The following is a 23,980-nucleotide window of genomic DNA, read 5'->3' on the forward strand; positions in this document are numbered from 1 at the left end:
AAACATATGCAACTTCCAATCCTGTCTACTCATGCACCACGGCAATGATTATTTTTCTTAGCTTCTTAAAAACTTTTTTTAAGGCTTCCCTCAAAATTTCAGGAAGAAACGCTACTGTGTGCTGCCTTAAGCTAAGAAGAGTGACTAGCCCAATGTCAATCACCCAGTGAGATTTGTGGCTTTGTATGGATTTCAATCTGAGCCTGCCTGGTCCAAACCTGTAACACTAACCACTATATGGCACTGCCTCTCAGCTAACAGGCAGCAATCAGGAGGAGACACTTCCCCATGTGAGTTGTCTCCATGCTGGGATATACTTTATCCAGTGCTTTTTCTCTGGGGGGACGCAGGGGGACGCATACCCCTAAACATTTTGTGAATCTAAGTTTGGCCTCACTGAGGGGCAGTATTTCGGTATGAGTAGGAAAATGAGAGTACCCCTAAACATTTTTTTTAGAAAAAAGCACTGACTTTATCTAAGAGATGGTGAACCTGTGTCCCTTCAGATGCTCTGTTTTAAAAAAAAAAACATTTCAGGTATTTATATACTGCTTAATATTCAGAATTTCTAAGCAGTGTGCATAATGTATTAGATAATCATGCAAAGAACAATTAAAATGCAACATAGGAACAGAAAACTATCTTAAAATGCCTTTGCTCCATCTAATTTCAGTTGGGAGTGAGTTCCCATCTATTATCAGCCCCAGCTAGCATGGTGAATGGTTAGGGATGCTGGGAGCTGAAGTCTAACAACCCCTTGAGGGGCAAAGGTTAGCCACCTGTGCTTTATTCTGTTTAACTTCTGAAACTTGATCCAAGAACTTCACAGCCTGACCAAAGTGACAAGAGATGTGCAACATCAGCCCCTGTGATTGGCAAGAAGCACAGTGTCTCGATAGACACATTCTTCAAGTTGTTTCTCAAAGTGTCTGGGTAGCAGTGCTAATCCCATTAATTTCTCATTAATGTGATGGAAAATGGGTTATACTTTTCAGTCTCAAAAGAAAAACCCCCACATACCTTGGGGGAACAGAGAAACAAAACTGCTCAGGTAGGTAAAGTCTTTTTTATAACAACAACAACAAAACAACAGCATTTAAGGAGTAAGATTTAAAAGAGGACACCAATGCCGATTAATAGAAAAAGTACCCATTTATTCAAGGTATGACAAGTGTATTTACAGTATTTTTTTCCCTAGGACAAGATTCTCATGTGATTCTTAAAGCAGCAATAAAGAATTACATTTAAATGTGAGAAAATGTATTTTGTTGTTACAGATTGTTTTTTCTGCGAAAGAGTACAACACATGCAGCCCAATCCTATGCATGTCATACTTGAAAGTAAGCCCCACGGAGTTCAGTGTGCTTACTCCCAAGTAAAAGACATAGGATAGTGGCCTTAAGGCTAAGGAGTCGTTCTGACCTCTATCATAATACCAACTTTGCACAAATTAATTTTGACCTCTATCATAATACCAACATCACAAAATATATATATTTTGTATCTGCCAAGGAACATTACCTTGGAAATTGCAGGTGTTATGCTCTGCTCACAACTCACCTCTCCTACCTATTACAAGTCAAAGCCTTGAGAAGCTTCAGGATGTTGCCCCAACATAGATCTTCGGAATCCTCTGAACTCAGAAGGGAGCTAACTTTTGAAGAACTTTCTATTTCGCTGAAGGGCAGTGAGAGAGGTACTACCCATTCTTAAAGTCTTGCAACAATTTTTGTGTGCAGAAGTAATCTGCATGTCTTTCTAATCATACAGGGCTGTGGGAAGTCAAAACAAGAACTGTACTGGGTGTTTGTGTGTCTTGACCACTTTTGCCCTTGCTGTCTGTTTAAAGAGGCGCTTAAAGATTAATGCAACACTCGCCACAAAACGGCAGGATTTCTATCAAATCGGGCCATTTTAAGAAGTCAATTGTCTTCGCTTTTACTTTCTAGAGGACTACAGTGCTACCGCCATACACTATTTAGCAACATAGGTCCGTCCTACTTGCAAGGAAACCAGAAACCAGAGCCATGAGAACATGACATGGGCATGATTAATCTAAGGGTGCATTTAGACAGTATTTCTTTATGAGATTGTACCCAGTAGGACCAGTTTCCTCCTGTTCCCCTAACTACAGGAAGAAAGGAGGGAAATTTGGCATTTATCTGAACATAGGAGCTCCCTAACTTGGTAATACCTGGCTGAATCAGGAGCATAGATGGTTCTCCTCTGTTCATTTAGTTCCTACTCATCATAAGTGAGGGGCAAGGAAGAGAACACAGAAATATGTGACCTGCTCCAGAGCTCTTCCTAGGTAGAATCCCAAAGTCAAAGCAACATCTGAACAACTCTAGGAATGATGTGTGAATTGCTCAGTTGCTCCAAAGCTTAAGCATATCCCTTGGAGCCCCAAATATGGGTTAATGGATTTCAGATACAGGAATGACTCATGAATGCACTCCTGTGCAGTTAAACCTGCATGTGGGGATTATCAAGCATATGCCAGAGGTGTTCTGCTTAAACAGTAGTGCATAGACAGCACCAGGAAAAAAGTTTGAGCTGCAAAACCTTATTTCATGAGCGTGTCCCATTTGATTCAATAGGATTTGCATTTTTATTTTTTTCAGAATTGCAGCTGGAACCCGGGAACCATTTTTTTCCCCCAGGCAGCAACATCTGTCACAGTGAGATTGATATAGGGGTACACAAATGGCTTCAGGACTGAAGAAAACCAATTTCAGCGCTTTTTGGCAAAAACAAAACTCTATTGCTCTATTTCCTAAGAGACAGTTTTCTTTCCTCAAGAGGAAACCAGCAAAATGGGGAAGCTCATGCAACGTTTGCTCTTTCAACTAGAAGCATCAATTACTTTTTCAAAGGTTTTTTTTTAATAAAAAACTGGCTTACCACAACTAAAAATGTCTCTTTAAATAATCACTCATTCAGTTAAAATGGCTACTTCTGTCAGGCATTAACAGACAAGAGTGGTTTATACCGGTGTTTCAAAATCAGTTTGCATCAACAGAAATGCTCACGCAAGTCAGATGATAGATGTTCATCTTGATGGGGGATTATATGCAGCTTTGCCTACAAACACCAGTTTGAACTAGGTATTTGTACAAGAGCCACAATCAGACATTCCACAGACGTGGTGGGAAGCAGAAATAGCCGTGCCTCCTTTCCGTTAGATGTCTGCATCTTCTTCGGAGCAATGGGGACAAAGCAAGTTCTGTCCCAGTGTAAGTCAATTCACACTTCCACACTGGCCACTTCGGTGGAATGCCTGAAGTGGCCTAGAAACTCTTCAGGTGCTGAAATATGCATCCTTCCTAAATGCTGGGATAGGAAAAAATTAAGCCACAGCAATAAAAAATGGCCTTGAGATGTGGCACTTGATCAATGCTGCTACAATACAATTCTCCAAGACTTCCTCCCAGCATACTTAATATTTTTTTACTTAGTTTTCCGAAAAAGTTATTTACATAATAAATTAGCTTTGTAACATGCTCTCCTAAAACAAGGATAGGATGCCCAAATCTTAGTGCCTTTACGGCATAACCCGGTGCTTTGCCAATGTACAAAACAGGATATTACATGCTGCAGGATGTTACACTGGCTGCAGACAAGAGAGGAGGAATATTCAGGAATGGAGTGTCTTTTCAGAGGTTCAGCTAGCTGAGCAGGTCCGAGTTCATAAAATGTGCTGAGCACCTTAAAACAAGTCATTTCAGGAGCTAAACATGATGCACGGAAAACGTATTCAGTAAGAAAGGGTTCTATCCTTTTTGTGATAAATAGATGTAACATGTATCAAGGAGAACCAGTCAAAAAGGAGTGTAAAATTGGTTCCCATAATCCCTGCCAAACTAAATGGATATTAAAACCAAGAGTGGTTTAAGACTGACGTTTAGTACAAAAAATCATTAGTTTTTGCATATTCCAAAAGGTAAATACACACCTAATCAGAATTTACCTTTGGCTTTAAACATTTTCCTACAAAGCAGTATTTCAGCCACACATTTACATGGTTTATACGGCATGTTCGTGCAGTGGAATCCTCTGCTATCGCACACAGTTAAAGACGACAATCCATCTTAAAACACACTGCGCATCATGCTTATGGGAACTCTTGCTTTCAGCAGAAGAAAAAATGTAAGAAGGGGTGATTTACCTTCTTTCAAGAGAGGGGAGGAGTTTGGCAGGAAGAAAGAGAGAAGGGTGACTCCTATTTGCTCTGCTACACTTTCAAAAGTAGGAGGTAAAAGTTACAGGCACTGTTAGTTCCATGGGGGAAGTTGCTGCATTTAGCTCATATCCCAAAAGCATTAAGTAGTCTTGAACAGTTTTAATACCATGGGTTTCCCCATGACTTTTTCTTCAGTTCAATTCACAGAATTCCTGGTGCTTAAAGTCCTGGCTGCACACTTGCTCTTTGCTAAAAATGTATTTTGCAGACTATGGTGTAAATTAAAAACTTACGTCAAGATCGTTACAAACTTTGCCTCTGTACACAAGAGAATCTTTGTGCTGATCTTTTCTTCAGAAGGACCTTATAAATAATATAAGTTTAGAACCAGTCTTCGGCACACTTGCCATTATACCATGCTGTTGCTTTCTCCAACTTTATCTACAAGCTGCCAGGAAAAGAGAGAAAGGGGGTGGGAGCAGAGGAGAGAGAGTAATTAAGGTGCAAACTACTTCAAACAACATGTAGGCATTGCTGAGCTTTTAAGTAGATGGCCAGGTGTGATCATATTCAAATAGTACGCACCAAGGTCTCATGGAAGACCTTGTGATGCAATTTGCATTGTAACAGTGTTTAGGCGTGGTATGTTTTTATGTTGACACAGAGCAACATGAAGATGCAACAGAATGGGGAAAAAAATCCAAAAGAAATGCAAATATAAAAAACTGTTAGCTCAATAACCCAAAGAAAAAATAAAAACATCAGCCATTCATGCATTAATAGACTGAATATGATATTTTCAACTAACCATTACTGGGGACTGTCTCCTGAGCCTACGCAGGCTTTGAAGAAAACATCAACAATTAACTTTTCAATAAGGATTTAACTCCATGAAAACCGATTTATAAATGATATTCGTAAAGACCAAGAATGAGAAAGATGTAAAGCCAGATTATCAAGGGACTGAACACAACAATGGTTAAATAGATGTAACATAAGAAAAAATCCATCTATATTATTTAGGCTTTTGGATCAACCGTACAAATTATGGCATTGGCAAGGAAGTGTTTAGGGTGGGGATGCTGAGACTACTGCGTCAGCATAAGCTAGATGCACAAGCTGTGAAAGGGCACACTACCAGGCAGAGAAAGGACATCATGGAGCAGAGATAGAATTGCTTCTGCCCCACCCTAAAGGCCATTGTGGCCACAATGAAGTCAGAAGTCACTGTGCAATCTCATACACCATACGTTTAGCACTGTCAGTTTATAGTGAGTTGCCTATGATCAAATTCCAGCCACTGTGCTTATGATACCACATATGTTCAAGCATGCATAATGCAAAAACAAAAGCCGGCCATTACAGGCACAAACAAATACGGCAGCACCCACAAGGAGGACACCATGTTTGTTTACATGAATGGGCCTTTTAAAAAAGTATGTGCTATAACATAATGAATATCATGGCCAGAACAGGAGCTGAGTGGCTGGCAGGAGCAGTCAGTGAGCCACAGAGATGATGGTCCTCAACAGCTTCTCAGGAGATGGGCCTGCTCTCTTCCTTTAATTCAACATTGAGCTGCCTAAACATTGAACAATACAACTATGGTGTCTGCTCAGTTTTAATGTGGTGTACACATAAAACTAGCTTTCAAAGTTCAGTTATCAATATTCAAACTACTGGATCCAAATTTGAAGTGTCCATGAATACAACAGTTATCTGAGTGTCTATTGCAAAGGACTCTAGGGATTGTTCTGCAGTGCGCAATAGGGGCTCTTAATCATCCTGAGTGAACAGAGCATCCTAGAAGATACCCCAAACTTCTTTGCAGTGGCACACCACAAGGGAAGAGAAGTAGTGGTGGGTAAGTTGTCTTGTGGAAAAGCTTCCCTGATCTTTTAATTGGGAAGTCTGAAAGCCACTAACATAAGACACCCCAGCCTTGCTCAACATGGTGCCCTCTGGGATTTTTGGACTACAATTTCCATCAGCTCCATCCAGGGATGATGGGAGGTGTAGTTCAAAACATCTGGAGGGTAATAGTGGCTTTCAGACTGCATCTTGGGAAAACTTACAGTTCCTCAGAGTGTTAGAGTTGGAAGGCTTAACATTTAGTCAGCTTTGGGGTGAAATCGCATTTTTAAAAAAAACAGTTTAGCAGATGGCAAATATTTTGTATTGGCACAGGTCACCTGGACAGGTGCTTATAAATGACATGATAAACTTTGGGTACCAACATGTTCATGTCAGAAATACGAGAGCCAAACAATTTCTTTACTAAAACTGGTATTAACCTGAAGCTCCAAAACCAAATTCAGCTAATGGTATAAGAAACCATGATTCATTGTGCCTAAGGAGCACAATAATATAACACTCATTCTCTACAAGTCACAGGTGGAGTTGCCAAATTATCTGGCAGCATATACTGAAGGCAAGGGAAATTTGTGTCTGTAAGTAGGATGAGATTGAAAAGGCAGATCCCAAAGACAGACAAATTGTTAGTGAATCATCCTCTACAAATGTTTGGAAATCATGATGTATCATGAAGATTTGGCTAATACTGTGTTGCATTTGTTTATATGGAACCAGCATAATTTAGAATTCCACTCATATTTTTAGGTATAGAGTCACATATGCTGCACATTCAGGTATGTGATAGCTCATATGTTGAATACATGTCTTTGCACAAAATAACAAGAAGGCAATACACCTCCCACTGCCCCAGATTCTTTTAAGGGTGTGTGCAACTTTATTTTAAAAATAAATAAATCAAAGATGCTCTTCAGGACATAAATTAAAATATTTTAAGATATTTGCACACTCAAAATATTAAAAAGTCAATTATTGTATCTGTGCTGCATTTCATCTCCTACAGTCCACATATGTAGTGGGCTGGCAAACAGGACAAACAACTTAGGAACTTCAGAGCAGCGATCCCAAAGCTTATGTAAATTAGTTTTAATACTTACTGAGCTAATGCCAGGTAAATTCAAGAGATAGCCAAGGACCGGCACTCTTCTAATAAAACCAACCACCACAGGGAAAAAGCCCCTTTAAATGAAGAAAGTGTCACAGGTTAGATATGGCAGCATTACAACACAAACTGCTCAGGTTTTGTACCAAAAAATGCACACTCTCTCATACGGCATTTGCTCCCCCACCCTTTCTGGGTAAGTAATATACTCTTAACAAAATCCTTATACATTTCAGGCAACTTCAAATGTCAATAGACTTCCTACATGGAAACAGATTCTTATAGGAAAATGCATGAAAGCCATATATAGATGACATAAATCTAATTTTGCAGCAAGTATACCTGCATATACTGTACACAAGTAACCAAACAAACCCATGTTGCAAAGAGAACGTCAGCAATGTCTAGGCAACACGCTGGCCATGTACATATGCAATAGACAATCTTTTATAGAATTCCTTCAAACCATAACAAGTCCAAAATGAAATCTTAGTCTCAAAGTGTCTGAAAATCTTTAAATGAAGCGAGGTACCAGACTTTGTACGATGAAAGACAAGCTGTAAAGCTTTGTGTAATCAGCAAATATGATGTCCAACACTGAACAGTGATTCCGGATATAGACTACTATATCTGTACACAAAGAAGCATGGTTATGTGAGAAATAAGTTATGTGCAAGAATCCAATCCAAGTGCAACTTTCTAGGTTCTTTTCCTCTATATGGAAAAGCAATTGCTGTGTAAAGAGCATGAGAGGCAAAATATCAAATCAAGTGGAGTAAGATTAATAACAGGTAGGAATCCTAAGGCAAACCTATGGATCTGCCATTGATACATCCCTTACAAAGAAGGATTAAGGGATTCATGTGGATGCTTTTGTTCTGGTTAACCTCTTTTGGGATTCCTATAAATGCTCATCATTTGATGTCTGCAGCATCAAGTGTCAGCTTGTGTGAATGAGCCATCACGTACGCAATCAAGATGCAACAACACTGATTCATATGCTTCTGTCCCTGTGTTGAGAATCTCCCCTTGCTGACCTGAGCCATACATACTACCTCTAATTAACAGTAGTTGGCATTTACCAGGCTCCTGGTTAACAAACCAGTTTCAAACCCTGTTTCCAATTCCTGCTGAAGAGGAAATTCTGGTTACAATTGCACCGTTGTCAATGCAAAACTGTTAAAGACTGGATAGTGAATTTTGAAGGGAAAGGGACAATTTCCTCAAGTGTTCTGCTTGATGAATCTCTCTTACACACACACACACATAACCTGTCATGTACAAAACTATTTTTTCATTGACTGTCAAAAGCACTCCACATTAGAAAAAATCATTACTGCCCCAAACAAAAGCGAAGACCAGCAAAGAAATCTTACCTGAATAAGAGGAAGAAGCCATAAATTTCAAGGACCATTCCTATCAAGGGCCAGCCAATAAGAACTATAAGTACACCACCCAGAAAGAAGCCTGTGGCTTTCACTTTGTGTTTCTGGAAGAAGAATCTGAATGTCCTTTCTAAACCAATCACAAAAGCCAGGCCAGCCACAAATAAAACCTACAAAAAATTAATTTCATAATGAATAAAAAAGTATTTGAGCACACCTTCAGAAATTTTAAAGGGGGCAATAGACTATATTTTACTAAAAGTAGATTGTTGAAATTAATGACCCTGACTTAGTCATATTCATTTCAATTTTTCAATGGGTTTATGTTGAGTAAGACTTAGCTGAATTCCACCCTGGGTATTCATAGAACATAAAAAACAACAACAACAACAGATGTCCAAAACCAGAATGCAGTCTCTTGTTACCACTATGACACTAATTAACTCTGGAAGGAAACATGAATGTGTCAAAGGGATTTTTCACAATGCTGGCACAATACAAAAGCAGACTTCATTGCAGCAAATAAATTAATTTGTAAGCACTTAATGTGAGTGGTAGTAGCATGACTTTAAGAACAATTTGTGCTGGAAAACGGGCATTACATTGAAAAAAAGTTTGTGATTTAATCAAGCAGGGGGGAAAACTGATGTACCTGGACTTCATCAAGGCGTTCAGCCTAGTCCCAAACAATTGTACTGTAAGCTTACAAAACAACTACAGGGTGGTAATTAACTATGTTGAAACATGGTAGTAAGAAGGGTAACAATAAAGTAATGATAGTCTAACTGGATCAAAGGATCTACTGCCATTCTGCAGGGTCAATCCTGGTACCATTTTTTGAAACCCAAATTACTGGCCAGGTTCTGGAATAGCAGAAATCCATATTGAATAGGGAGTTCTCATCAGTTTGATCAATCCTATATTTATCACAACAAAATATGCACTTTTATTGTGAGTGCATCCTCGTGATAAAGAAGGAAAGCTAGAAATCAAAGACTTATCTAGAAATGAGTTTCTGGCATATGGGAGCTACACCAACTGCCAAGCGGAAATAAGCCTTTTGACTATAGAGACTTTTAATTCACTACCTCTAGCTATTTGTAGAAATTAAATATTTACAGGACTAATTAATGTGGCTAACTCATTAGGTGGCAGGCTGGTGCTTAAGGCTCCATAACCTAATGTTCTACTCAGTTACACTGAGATAAATGAAGCCTCTTGGTGTTGCTGCTCCTGGGTGCTGATCTGTGACGGGGCCTTCTTTATAACAGAAACCCGCTTATGGAATGCCCTTCTTTGTGAAGTGTGTCTGTCCCACTCATTCATTTTTAGGCAGCATTTTAAAACATTATTGTTCATCAAAGTGTTTGGTGGTTGAAAGTAATTTTTTTCTACAGACTTAGACAATATTAGTTCTGAGGATGTTTGGTTTGTTTTCAGATGTTTTAAACATTTATAATTGTTAGATACGACCCAGGGTACAAAGCTGCTGACTGTTCAACGTTTTTCACTTTGCTGTGGAGAGGAAAGGCATCAACCAAGCTACAACACCATCCTCAACTATATATGGTCAAGGTGATCCTATGATTCTCTAGTGTGCCCTAGACGAGGTGTTCCTCAAGATTTAACTCACCCGCCCCCCAGGTTATCCATCCCACTACACTGTATATTCAGAGAGAAGCACATTCACAGTTCATGTGAATGTCACTCATGCAAAATATCACTTACATTCCCAATAGCCAAAAGTGCTTTGTCAAAAAATAGGATCATTCCAAAGAAAAGGAAAAACACTCCAAAACCTGTGAGGCCCATTCCAATTTCTGCAATAAAAAAGGAGAGAGTTAGCATTATGTAGGGCCCCCCCCAAAGCACGTAATAATAAAATACGCAGAACTTTCTTTTGCAAGCTACGATCACAACATTCGCCGATGTGTATTTAAAACCAGCTCTCCCCCACAGCTGCAAATTACATTTGCCCTGTTTCAGGCAGGAAACATGCAATGATGCAGGGAGCTGCTTCATAAGGGTCCATCAAGTACAGTGGTACCTCGAGTTAAGTACTTAATTCGTTCCGGAGATCCGTTCTTAACCTGAAACTGTTCTTAACCTGAAGCACCACTTTAGCTAATGGGGCCTCCTGCTGCCACCGCGCCGCCAGAGCACGATTTCTGTTCTTATCCTGAAGCAAAGTTCTTAACCTGAAGCATTATTTCTGGGTTAGCGGAGTCTGTAACCTGAAGTGTGTGTAACCTGAAGCGTATGTAACCTGAGGTACCACTGTATTGTACTCTGGGCTCATCCAGACTTCCTTTTGTGCAATGTATCTAGGCACAGCTCTGTGTTTTAAAGCTCTGCGTCTGAGTGCTTTTGCTTTTTTAGCCCTGGTGCTTTCCCTGTGAAAATCCACTCTTTACTGCTGAATCCACGAAAGAAAAAGTACTCGGACACTGAGCTTCAAAGTAAGAACTTGTGCCTAGAAAGTGCAGGGCAAAAGCGTAGATGAGCAAACACATTGAGTTAGAGATTCAGCTGTGATCATACGTTTTCCTTATGTTATCTGCTTCACACCTACAACACCATTAATTTAATATGCTTGGTAACTGTATTATGATGTCTTCAGAAGAGTAACCAGCATGAAGTTTATACATGATTGAAGTAAAAACAGATCATCCAGTGCATTCTCTTTCAAAATAGAACTGGCAATATCATGTTTAAAGAAAAAGTGCCATGTCTTCTCTTCTCTCTCAAAGCCCTGCGAAATGCACAATACTACTAGTAAGAATAACTTGGAAAAAGGACAGAACACCTGCTAGTCACAGGACTGCATATGTATGTACACAATTAACAGATATAATTTATCCGGTTTACCTATTTGTATGACTTTCACACAAACCTATCTGATTAAAGAGGAGATAAGTTAAGTGGCTAAGTTTGAACCATTAATTTGAGAAGCTTGTTTCAAACTGCTGCGTTTTCTGGAAACAAAAAGGCTGCAAAACAAAAAGGCTGCGCTATTAGGGACGTTGGCAACAAGTAGAACGGATTTTTTCCCCAGAAGATTAGTGTCAAGTGTATTTATGTACCTGCCCACAGCAAAATGGAAATAGTCCTTACTGAATAAGCTGAGTAACTTATAAGTATCAGTTTCACCAGAAAGCTAAATCTCCGTTTAAAAGAAATTGGATTTCATTTTCAGCCAGAGATTATTTTTGCAAGTTTCATTCAGTCCAAATACTCTACAGGATAAATTCAAAGCTTCTGCAGTCACTATCTCATCTAAACAGCTGTACAATGACACTGTCAAGAACTAGGTTTTTAAAAATTATTAATGAATTGCTCTATGAATCACAACAAAAACAAGATGGATCATGTCTTCTGTCTTGGAAAAGTTATGAACAGCTCTTAAGAGAGGGTCTGGACCAATACCCTAAGAAAAAATTTAAACTATTTTGATTTTTCCAATCAAAAAATCTAAATGGAAAAAATATGCCCTGCAAACAGAAGTCTGACTTCTTAACACATAATGTATGTGTTAAAACAGACATAGTTCAAACAGTTCAAACAAGATCTATGATAAATTTTGTATTCAACAATTACCGTCTTTTTCCATATATAAGACTATATTTTTTCCTAAATTTTTGAAGTTTAAAATAAGGTGTCGTCTTATACACAAATAGTGCATGGTGCATTTTCTTAAATATGGTATATCTTATTAAGGAGTCCTCAGTTGATCAATATATTACACAAAACAGCAGTGCTCAAATCATGGAAGAAAGGTAAGCAAGCCCCTGACGGAACCCGTAAGTCCTAACCCAAAGTACCCAAAATTTTAGTCAAATCACAGTTCTGCTGAAAGCTAAAAACAGTGATTAAGGGGGTAATCATAAGTGGTAAGGGATGCAAACCTTCTCTGACCCATGTATTAGAGCAATGCAGAAAGATATGTTTTTGAGGTGTACCCCAAAATTTAAATTAAAAAACAAAACCCACTGTGATCCCATGAGGCCAGAAGGTTTTGTTTCCGCCTCCCCACCCTCATGCCTTACTTTTTTTAAAAAAGCATTGTTTACTGACTGCAGCCATAAGATCTCCTGTTCCTAAACTCTTAATGCCAAAAGTGTTTGCATCCCCCAAATTGTGTTCATTTTAAAAATAAATAAATGACCACACCCACTTTTACACTTCACCTTGAGGATTAGATGTGGGTCAGTATGGCCGTTGGCCCAAAAAAAGGTCAGCCACCCCTGAGCTAGGCAGTGCTTTGAGGATATTATTTTTCTATGCAGTAAAAGTACATACACTATTCCAACATTCTTTGCCATCCACAAATAACCAACTACAATTAAAACTAAGCTTATACACTTTCATCTCTGAGGATCACCCCATCCTTAGTGGCATCAACCAACTAGCGTTCTACAAGAAACCTAAATTACTGCTGTACCATAAAAAGCAATCCAATGCTTATAATCTCCCCTCAGGCAAAAAGCCAACATTTAAATACTGTATAAGGAAAATGGTCATGTTTTTGCGCATTGTTATAAGAATATACAAATGCTTCTGAACACTCCTTTAGTTCTGACATGACTATGCAAGATATTTGTGCAGAAATGAAGCATACAAAGATGCCTCTATGGTAATTGTGCATAATTTTAAATCTTGGCTTTAACGGGCACAACAAAGCAGATGCTGGCTTGGGCTTTCATATTCATATTCCTTTCAACATGTCTCAACTGTGTCATTGCATCACAAGTCTCACCACTTTCACATTAATAGTGTACGCCTCCTAATTATGCAACATCTATGAGTAATAATGGGATAGATTTATTTTAAAATAAATCATCAACAAATGCAGTACTAGTTTGTTTAACTGAGAGAATCACACACTGCACAGAAAAGGTTGCTCCTCTGAAGTTTTTCAAACTGTGGGCAGTGTAAAATATATGTCTACTCAGAAACACACCCCATTTAGTTCAGTAGGGGTTACTCCCAAGTCAGGGTGTACTGAAGTACAGCCAAATAAACCTACACCAATCATTCTACTTGGGAATGGCCTTGGAGAAAATTCAGAAGTATGGTGAACAGGTGACTACAGCAGTTTCGCTGGAAGCTATAATGAAATCTTCTAAAAATCTCTCCCCTAGTATGTGTCAGAGAATGTAGCGTTGGAAAGGACCCCAAGGTTCAAAACAATTAACAACTTTATCAAGAATATGTATATCCCACTCTGAGTTGTTAGTATTTTTATAGCTTTGATGTTTTTGATTCTAACAGACCTGAACCTCTGATGTCACAATACTAAAGCTTGATCACTAACTTGGGAAGACCAGGGTTATTACTGTCCTCTGGGCAAATGAATTCCCACAAACTTCACACATGAGAAATTGCCCATTCTGTTAATCTGACAATCCATACTGCAGTACAACTCCCAAACTACATTTCATTTGTCAGAGTAGACTTCCAAACCACAACTATGCTCCAGGCAGACATTCCTAAAACTCCCAAATTCTTACACTCCTCTGCCCCTTCATTCTACCTTCCCCAAAGCATTCTATGCCAGATCCCTGCCCTAAAGATTTTTCTCCAAAGGCATTTAACTTCTAAATGAATGTGGCATTTGCTCACATCCTTATCAACTGAACTTTCTCTTTCTTTTCTCACTTAGTTCCATTTACCATTTTCCACCTACCTGAACATGTACAATATATTGAGATGTTTATTGTTCCAAAACAAAAATAGTAAAATACAGCAAGAAGTTACTTTCTCAAGCTTTCTTTTTTAAAAAATGTTGTTGCTGCCGTTTTTGTAGGGACATCTATTGGCACCCTGTATTTAAGCACTAGCTTGGCAGTCACAGGTGACAAGGAACTTCATGCAGGTGAGCGAGAAGGCTGGCAGAGAATGGTCAGAGGACTCCATCCCTCCCAAGTGCTCAGTTTAAAAACTAAGCAGGCTGGAAACAGGAGAGAAGCAATGGGCATTTCTCCCATCACGGAACCCAAGCTGGCATACATGGGGCAAAGCACCGAGCAGACCCAGATCTGCTTAGCTTCCCTGGGCTGATAATCTTAGGGAACTTCATGACAGTGTGGTGCAGCGGTTACAGAGTGCTGGACTAGGACCTGGGAGACCAATGTTCAAATCCCCCACTCAGCCATGGAGATCACTGTGCGTGATGCTGGGCCAGTCACTCGCTCTCAACCTAACCTACCTCACAGGGCTCTTGTGAGGCTAACGTGGGCTGAGGAACTACATTGGCTACTCTGAGCTCCTTGTAGGAAAGGCGGGATATAATGCAATTAATAACTACGGAATCCTATGATTGTAGAGTTGAAAGGGACCCCCAAGGATCTTCTAGTCTTTGCAATGCAGGAATAGGCAGGTGGCCCATTTGGGTGACAGGCAACTAATAAATCTATTAATAAAAATAATAAACAGTATGTGTAACAAACCCACCCACCACAAATCAGCACCATACTCTAATCATCGGAGCTAACTGGCGTGACCTACTGTATAATAGCAGTAACAGCACAGTAATTCAAACTGCTTTATTCCACACACCCAAACACATGTCCTATTGCTATCTTTAAACAGCATCCCTACTTGCAAGGCTCCTCTATTCCCCAAACCTGAAAATATTAAGTTATATTTCCTCTCTCTCTCTCTCTCTCAGGAACAGCAGCAATGTTTGCTCAAAGCGTGTGCTTTGGGTTTGTTGAGGAGAGGGGCGGTCCCCCCCCCACTCCTCAACTCCCCCTACCCAAGTGGCCCTAGTAATAGTACTGTAATGGCACTAATAGTGGGCGACTCATTGGCTGAAGGGTTTCCCCAGCCCCCTCCTCCCCGGCCCGTGACATAACTCTGCGCCCGTTCCCCTCCCCCACGCCCCCTCCCCAGGCCCCCCCTCCACACACCCCTTCACCCACTCTGAGTGTCCGTGAGGGAAATCATGGCGACGGCGGGAGCAGCGCGGAGTGCGCGCTGACAGGACTCTTAGAGGTGGGAGCCGCCGGCGGAAGAGCGAGCGGACGAACGGAGCCGCCTCAGTAGCGAGCAGCGGTAGCAGCAGCCGCCACGTCTTCCGGAAACACGCAGCCCCGCCTCGCCTCGCTTCCCTCAGCTCAGGCTGCCGGACCCTCCCGGCTGCCGCTCCTGCCGCCGTCGCCGCCAACGAACCAAAGCGCCGTCCCATTGGGCAGGGCGCGCTGAGCCAATCAGCGCCCGGCTTATTCCTATCTCCCCGCCCCCCGCCACCTCAGAGCCACCGAGATGAGGATGACGACGGCGACGGAGGAGTACTGAGAGCGCGCGCGTGGCAGCGGCTAAGAGTGGAAAGGGGCGGAGCGGGGCCGCCTCGGGCCAATCCGGAGAGAGCGCGGCTCGCCGGCGATTGGGTTGGCTATGCCGGAAGTGGGCGTTCGAGAAAGGAGGTAGTGGGAGGGGCGAAGGGGGAAGCCGGCAGGAGCTTCCGGAAAGGAGAGCATTCAGTGTCTTGAGGAGAAGGAGAGAGGGAGGAGCCCGGGATGTTCGCTCCTAGGTAGGTAGGTGCGGGTGGCGGGAGTCGCTGGGAAGGGGCTCGTCCTTATGGGTGGAGTGGTCTGAGGGGAGGGCGGAGCACCTGCTCTGCCTGTGGAAGGTTGTAAGGCAGCTTCCTATGTTTCTAGCCGGGTGTTTTGTTTCTCTTCCCTTTCCATCCCCTTTCGCTTTCCATGGAATTGCAGGGTTGGAAGGCACCATGAGGGCCATCTAGTCCAGGGGGTAATTTTTGCCCAATGTGGGACTTGAACTCACGACCCTGAAATTAAGAGTCGCCTGCTCTACTGACTGAGCTATCGGTGTGCCTCGTGCCTCTTCTAATGTTGTTGTGTTTTTTTAAAAAAAAATAATAGTAATTTTTATTAGTTTTCAATTACATTCCAATAATAGCCTCATTATATCAATACCAATTTAATGCTGTATTGTTTTTAACACTCGATTGGGAGCCGCCCAGAGTGGCTGGAGAAACTCGGCCAGATGGGCGGGGTATAAATAATAAATTATTATTATCATAATACCAAATTATCGTGTCTCTTCTATTGTTAAGCCTGTGGACGTGGGTTGCTTCTGTGTATTGGTGATACACAAGCCGCTTTAGGAGATGTTAGCTGGGCCTAAAGTGTTCCCTCCCATTGTAAAGAGGGGTAGAGGGAAGAAAGTGGAAAGAAACTCAGCCTAGTCCAGGAATTCGGAGGGCACCAGGTTAGCAAAGGCTGATCCAGCAGGACAATTGATTCAAAACTGCGTGCGGGGATATGTTGGAAAACCTGCGGGGATATGTTGGAAAACCTGGTGCTGGAAAGACTTTTGGTTTCATGAGTGGCGAGTTCTTATTAGGAAAGCATTTCACGTATAGCAGGGATGGGGATCCTGTGCCGCCTCTGATGTTTTTGCACTCCAACTCCCATCATCCCTAACATGTTCGTGTGGTGCCCCCCTTGACAGTTGCCTGATGTCACCTGTCAATCATGTGACATCCCTGTCCCTGCAAACTCTGCTTTTTTGCCCAGGCAGCTTAAAATCAAAACACACTGAGGAGTAACAAATTTATTACGGGATAAGTTTCTCTATATAAATAATAATAAATAACTAGTAATATAAATATAAATAATAATAAATAAATAGTACAACAGGAAGTTTTATGCAGTCGAAGATGTAGTAAAATAAATAGCAATGTAACATGAATAATGTACTGAATAACAAATTTATTAGTCTCTAAGATGTAGCAAGACACTCTTGTTCTTTTGTGTAAGAGGACGAGTCGTACATAAAACAAGTTAGTTAAAAAAATCCTTGCTTAACTACGGGTGTCTATGTGGATATATGTGATGCCCTCTAGTGGCTAAAATATATTCCATAAAGATAAGACAATTTTATATCTGTGGGCTAATCAAATCCAAGTATAAATGGGCAAAAATAGTCGAAAGCAAAAATCTGCAAAAGGCACCTTGAAGGCATTTTGTCCCTGAGCTCAGGGCAGTATAAATTTTGCTCGTAATAAATTAAATTATGAGTGACTGGCCCTAGATCATGAGCAATATAATCCGATGCATGTTTATACTCTGAGTTTAATGGGGCTGTACTCCAAGATTAGCATACATGGCATTGCAGACTCAATGGGTGAGTGGCAATTTGAACATGAGCCTATCCCATGCCCACATAAGAAAATGTGACTATAGTCCATAGAAATGGGAGGTGGACAATAATGACATATTGAGTGTGGTTCCATATTGGAGTGGGATCTTAGCTTGGCTCTTTCTAGTACAGATGGAAGTGTTTAAAGGCTCCCAAAGAGATTTATATGGTGCTAATGAACACAGAGTTTCTGCAATAGAAGCTGTTCTGCTTGCCTGCCGGCTTTCATAAAATTAATAATATGCTTTCAAAATTACCTTTACAGAAAGAAATTATTAGAAAATTGCTTTGGTCAATATTTCACCAAGTGAGGTGCCCTTCTAACTGAAGATGACAACAACACTATCAGGTAACCAGATCTTTGGCTACAGTTTATTTGTTCCATTAGCAATAAACCTATGTTGTTCCTCTGATTTCCTCCCCCATTTATTTTCTGGATAAAACTTGTGTGCATGGGCCATTTTGCTTGTTGTTCTGGCTGTATAACAAATTACTTGAATACGAAGGCAGTGCTTGGGGTACCTGGTAGTTTGGGATAAAGAGCTGGGCATGGAAGTTTCATAAGAGCTCAGGAATTCAGCCCCATGAAGTATTATTCTCTTCAAAGGAAACCAGCATATAGGAAGAAGGGGTGGGTGAGAGGGCCCACCAGCCAAAGAAGACGCCCTCTCCTGATTTAGAGTAAGGTTTAAAGAAGAGTTCCTAATAGGAAGAGTAAAAAGGCTCTGCTAAACTCCTTTTGAGTCCTGGGGTGGGTTAATGTGGCCTAGGACAAGGGAACAAACATATGTTTGCATGGCAATCTTTCTACCTTAGTGCTGGAAGAGGAATTGGCATCTGTTGACAGTGAACTGCAGACTCTGGAGATCCAGGTACAAGAACTTCTTGAACATCAGCAGGAGCTCATTCAGAAAAAGACAGTGCTAAAGAAGAAGATAAAACAGTTTTCTGACACAGAGAGCGGGAGCAGCAAAGATATTGAACCAGCAGCAGAAGACTGGAACAAGGAAGGTCAGCACTTACTATTTTTAAATCCTTGGGCTGTCATGAAAACTACTGTCAAACAGTTCAAAACATTACTGTTGCTTGCTGTTAAAATAGCATGAGATGTGACTTTGCAGCAAGGTCGTTTCTTGTAGCTTATTTTGAAGGGGTGTGTGTGTAAAGATGTTTTTCATTATTATTTTTTAAATGAGCATCTGTTAAATGAGATAAAAGCATTAAGGTTGCCATGGCTGCCAGAATAAATATTCTACAGATAGCATGACTTCATCTTCATTTCTTCACTTAAGTTTGCAAATTCTTTCCCAGTACACCTACCTACCATAAATGAATGAGTTTGGCCCACAAATGGCCAATGGAAAGCCTTCCACTCAGCCATGCTCTTGGCTTTTAGCAGGTTTCTTCATATTTGTCTTCAGGATGGTGGTTACACTGACATAAATGTATGTCTCCTGTATTTCCCCTCCACTCCTGTATTTCCCCTCCACTTCCCAAGAAAGGTTTAGCCTGCTGGTCTTAGGGTTCTTAGTATTCACCCCCAAATGAGCATTTGAATTGCAAGGGGAAGACAGAAATCAGATCCCAGGTAACTCAGGCTGCATTCCTACACACACTTACCTGGGAGTAAGTCACATTGAACTCAGTGGGATTAACTTCTGATTAGATATAGGCTCATTTGTTGTTCACCACAGACCTATGTACACTCATGGAGGCAACGCTTACAATTTAGGGGATTAATGTCAACTTGGAAGACAATGTTCACCTTGGTGGGGGTGGGATTCTGTGATCAAATGAACTCCAGTGTTGTTTTTAAATGTACGGCTGCTATTTCCTTTTCACAGATTTTTCCTGGTCTGCAAACGTCAGAGATGCGTTACAAAATAACTTTAAGCTTCGAAAATTTAGGCCTTTGCAATTGGAAACAATCAATGTTACAATGGGCGGAAGGGATGTATTCCTTGTGATGCCTACTGGAGGGGGAAAGAGTCTGTGTTACCAGCTGCCAGCAGTATGTTCTGATGGTATGTACTTGTACTTATAAGCAAAATGACATTAATAGTAAATAATAATAAATAAAAAAAATTATTTATACCCCGCCCTCCCCAGCCAAGGCCGGGCTCAGGGCGGCTAACAACCAATAATAAAAACAAGTTGAATGAATACAACTTAAAAACAAGATTAAAATGCAACATTAAAACATTAAAATGCAGCCATTTGAGACTGAGAGCATAGCTTTTCAAGCTAAATTGTGATCTTGCTGTATATTTGTAACCGAATACAGATCGTGTTTAGCACCAATCGTGGCCTCAACATGACTGAAGCTAGACATATCTGCCATTAGAGGCGTTTGTGGAGAATCCTGCTATTTGACATGTGCTGAAACAGAACTTTTCCGGTGACTTGAGACGAGGGGTTATTTTTCATTTCAGGCTTCACACTTGTGATTTGTCCTCTGATCTCACTAATGGAAGACCAGCTAATGATGTTGGAGCAGCTGGAAGTTTCTGCGACTTTACTAAACGCCTCAAGCAGTAAGGTATGGCTGGCTGCCCAGCAAGGTGGCTGGCGGCCAAACATGGGCATCAGTATTTGGCATCTGAAAGAAATGCTGACATGCTTACCTCATATATTAAAAGCTGCGGCCACAAGTCACTGATGTCCCTTCTGCTTATTCGTATGACTTGTACAAGTTGCATGTGAAAGGGCAAAAAAATTCTCTGAAATAGAATATTCATGAAAACCCTCTCTAGAATGTTGATATTGAAGGGGTTCAGTTCACCTGTTCTTTTGTACACAGTCTCAGTGGGGTTGGGTTCCGTGCTTAATTTCTGGAATGGGATTTGCTGTCCTGGTAAGGTTAACTTTTGACTTAGAAGGCGATTAGCTGCCTCCAGTATCCCAGGTATATGGAGCCATGCGATAGGAACTCATTGAGAAGAGAAGGGCATTCTGCCTGTCTGCACTACAGCTTTACAGTCTGGATTGGCTACAGCTAGTCTGTGTGTGAATCTTACATAAACCTCCTTTAAGGCATCATTCTGATTAGAGCAGGTCAGCCCAGGAATGAAAGCCAATGGGGACAGAATTGAACTTGAGTCTAGGAGTATTTGATTAAGTTGCATGGTTCAAAAATCTTTTTAAAATATAGAAACCCTATATTCATCATTTGGTGCACCGTGGCCACAGGTGGTTTTTGAACCTCAGTTTGACAAACAACTGGTGCTTAGATAGACGCATGATGCATGTATACCCAATTTTGTGGGTTTTGATAGGGCAGAACTGGAAGTTGTTTGCATTACATTTTCTGAAAATGCATAGACATGCATTCCACACGTTCCTCAGCTGAAGAATTTGATCATAGCTTGGGAACATACAGTTTTCACCTTCATAATATGAACAAGTCAGGAGCTTTCTTGATGACTGTAAGGCAGTGAATGTTCCTTAAAGCTAGGGTACTTGTTCTTGAGTGTTTATGAAAGGTTTTCTGAGATGGGATTCTAGATTTACATACTTGTAGAATTTGTATTGCACCCTTCGTTGCAAAGTGATCTCTGGGTGGGTTGCAACAATAAAAACACACCATAAAATACACCAGTAAGCTTTAAAATCAAATAAGCAGCATATCTCTGTACAATTCACATTGTCTGTTCTTCCGGTACAAACAAAGTGCAGGACTGATACAAGTCTTTGAGTTGCCAAGAGAAATTATCTTACCACTTTGCAAGGGGTACTTAAGAAAGGAAACCGCTGTTTTCACTTTTCTTAAGGTCTTGTTTAAATGGAATGAGGATTTGTCATGGCTGTCACTCAGCTTCCTTAATACTGGCATATGTTGCCATCTTGTTCTCGCTTCTCCTGGCACAATTCCATAGGGCAGCCCTCCTCCTTCCGACTCAGGCTGATTTGACCCATAAAAAGCAGAGTTGTTAGCTGCCCCTAAAGTTTTGTGATGAAATAATAATGATTTCTTTTTTTTTTTAAATAATATTTATTGAGATTTCAAAAAAAGCAAAAAATACAAAAATTACACAAAAACAAAAAATAGAAAATACAAAAACTTACACACGATAAGAAAAAGATACAAAAGTAAAAAATAAAAATATAAGAAAGTAAAAAATACAGAAGAAAAATAATAGTAAAGAAGAAAAAACATTAGACCTCCTCCTCCTCCCTTCCTTTGTATTCTAGTTATTAATTATCCCAGCAAATCCTTTCCATCTTTCTATTATAAAGTAAACCTTAAAATTTAAAATTTAGATCTTAACTTTACCAGCTTCTTATATTTATAATGTTCTTTCATAATTCTTTAATAGTTATTAATTATCCCAGCAAATCCTTTCCATCTTTCTATTATAAAATAAACCTTAAAATTTAAAATTTAGATCTTAACTTTACCAGCTTCTTATATTCATAATGTTCTTTCATAATTCTTTATACATCTTTACTAAAGCCAGGTAGTTTCTTCCAACATTTTTCTATCATTCATTTTTCTATCATTCTATCATTCATCAACTTTATAAAACATTCTATTAGTTTAAAAAAAAAAAACGAAAAAAGAGAAAAAAGCATATAAACAAGTCCAATCTTAATCCAACGTCCCTTCCTCCTGGTTTCGGGATTTGTCAGTCCTTATTCCTCAATCTAACCCGGTGACCTTATGTCCGAGGCCCTCAAGTCACTTCCATGGCCCTTCTGCAGCTTTTCTTCATATTTGTGGCTGTAGTCACTTGCTCGTAGTAGCTCCAACTTAATAGTGTTTTTAACCCTTCTCATCAGATCAGATCCTTTTCCCTGTTCATCGCTGCATTCCATGTAGTATTTAAGAACATACTTCAAGGGCCCTCCGAAATTGTGGGCCCCCACAATTCCAAACATGTCGCAGCCTGTTACTGTATTTAAAAGGTCCAGATATCCCAACATAGGGGGGTCAATCCAGCCCCCCATTTCCAAACCACACCAAACTTTCCCTTCCCATATCTGATTTTTTCCAAGTTCCATTATCAAATCCGAAGGATCAAGCTCCTGTTGAGACTGTTCTATCAAGCCACACTCCTGATTTAATGCCACAAACCCCTGTTCTGTCAAAACACACTCGTGGTTTGAGTCCTGGATAGACTCCACATATATTCCCACAGTTTGATCAACGCCTTCCACTGCCAGTCTAAGATTTCCAGTCGACTTGACCATCTGGTTCACCTTATCATGTAGTTCTTCCAGTAGAATGTTTGTTTTATTGAGCAGGCAAACCACAACTTCTGAAAACATTGTTGCACTCTCCCACGATTCTTTGTAACAGCTGTCAAGTCCTTGGCGTTAGTTACAGTTTCTAAGGCTCCCCCTAGGGAGAAGACTTATATTTGTTTCTGATACATTTCCATGTTACTTAAAATACTTTATCCATATATATTCCTTTAAAATGCGAAAGGGAACAGTAGAGTCACGAAAATTCTCTTCTTTTAACTATCTGTCACACACAGATACCTTGATTGGTTCACGTCAGTCCTGACTTCCCCGCTCCAGCATCAGGACGAAGATAACTTCCTTTTACTGCTTCAAATAGTCCAAAAAAAAAATATTCCCAATTTGAAATGTTGGAATCCACTCTTTTAAAAGCAATTTTCAAAGCTCTAGTATAAGTTGTCTTTGCTTTGTTATATTTACAAAAGAACGGAAGGGTGACTTCCTGTTTAGCCCTTACCGCTCCGTACCAAATTCAATCGATTTTTCTTTTTCTTTTTTTTATAGTCCAATTCTGTCCTTTTCACTAGTCTTCATTTAATGTCCCAATTTATTCACATTCTGGGTACTCACGGATATTTGTTTTAAAGTCCGAATTGTCCAGGAAAAAAGGCAGCGCTCTCCGGCAACAGCTACGCGGCTTCACTCCACAAAAGAAGCAGACGACTCGCAGCACAGCGCCTTCACTTCCCCGCTCTGTTCCGGAGCCCATTGCCGGGCTCCTTTGCAGATTGGGGGGGCGCAAACAGTGCCCGCCGAGTCCCAGGGTCACAGGCTTCACCCACCTGTGGTTTAAAGGGTCCCCGCTGCGCCGAAGCGGTTTTAGACCCGATTTCTGTGGAGCGGTCTCCCTCTGGATTAGAGGGATTCCGCCATTGCCGTTGGCGCCACCTCCGGAAGTGAAATAATAATGATTTCTATACCGCCTTTCATCCGAGGCTAACAGGGCAGTTTACAACATAAAAATACAAAAATACATAATATAGTAACAAACAAAAACAATACCCCGCAGTTTAAATGGCCACAGAT

The 23,980-nt window shown here is 40.5% G+C and overlaps 2 protein-coding genes across 4 annotated transcripts in view; one reads left to right on the top strand and one right to left on the bottom strand.

Moving 5' to 3' along the window:
* RECQL (RecQ like helicase) overlaps nt 1-23,980 on the top strand; it is a 66,173-nt gene that overhangs the window by 28,122 nt on the left and 14,071 nt on the right. The window contains exons 1-5 of one of the 3 annotated variants that reach the window (XM_081022863.1): nt 15,976-16,076; nt 17,976-18,059; nt 18,527-18,721; nt 19,555-19,734; nt 20,143-20,249. In XM_081022863.1, the coding sequence (XP_080878989.1) occupies nt 18,041-18,059; nt 18,527-18,721; nt 19,555-19,734; nt 20,143-20,249 (501 nt within the window). In that variant the 5' untranslated portion in view covers nt 15,976-16,076; nt 17,976-18,040. Of the gene's footprint in view, nt 1-15,975; nt 16,081-17,974; nt 18,060-18,526; nt 18,722-19,554; nt 19,735-20,142; nt 20,250-23,980 lie in introns of those variants that run through there. The other 2 variants (XM_081022865.1, XM_081022864.1) reach the window with 2 other exon arrangements.
* GOLT1B (golgi transport 1B) lies at nt 1,134-15,723 on the bottom strand. Its single transcript, XM_081023341.1, has 5 exons — nt 15,466-15,723; nt 10,271-10,362; nt 8,534-8,712; nt 7,153-7,234; nt 1,134-4,631 (listed from the first exon to the last, which is right to left on the bottom strand). The coding sequence occupies exons 1-5, from the start codon at nt 15,488-15,490 to the stop codon at nt 4,593-4,595; spliced, it is 417 nt and encodes a 138-aa protein (XP_080879467.1). The 5' UTR covers nt 15,491-15,723; the 3' UTR covers nt 1,134-4,592.

This window comes from Podarcis pityusensis (assembly GCF_964106645.2).
Source record: "Podarcis pityusensis genome assembly, chromosome: 10".
Lineage (NCBI taxonomy): Eukaryota > Metazoa > Chordata > Lepidosauria > Squamata > Lacertidae > Podarcis > Podarcis pityusensis.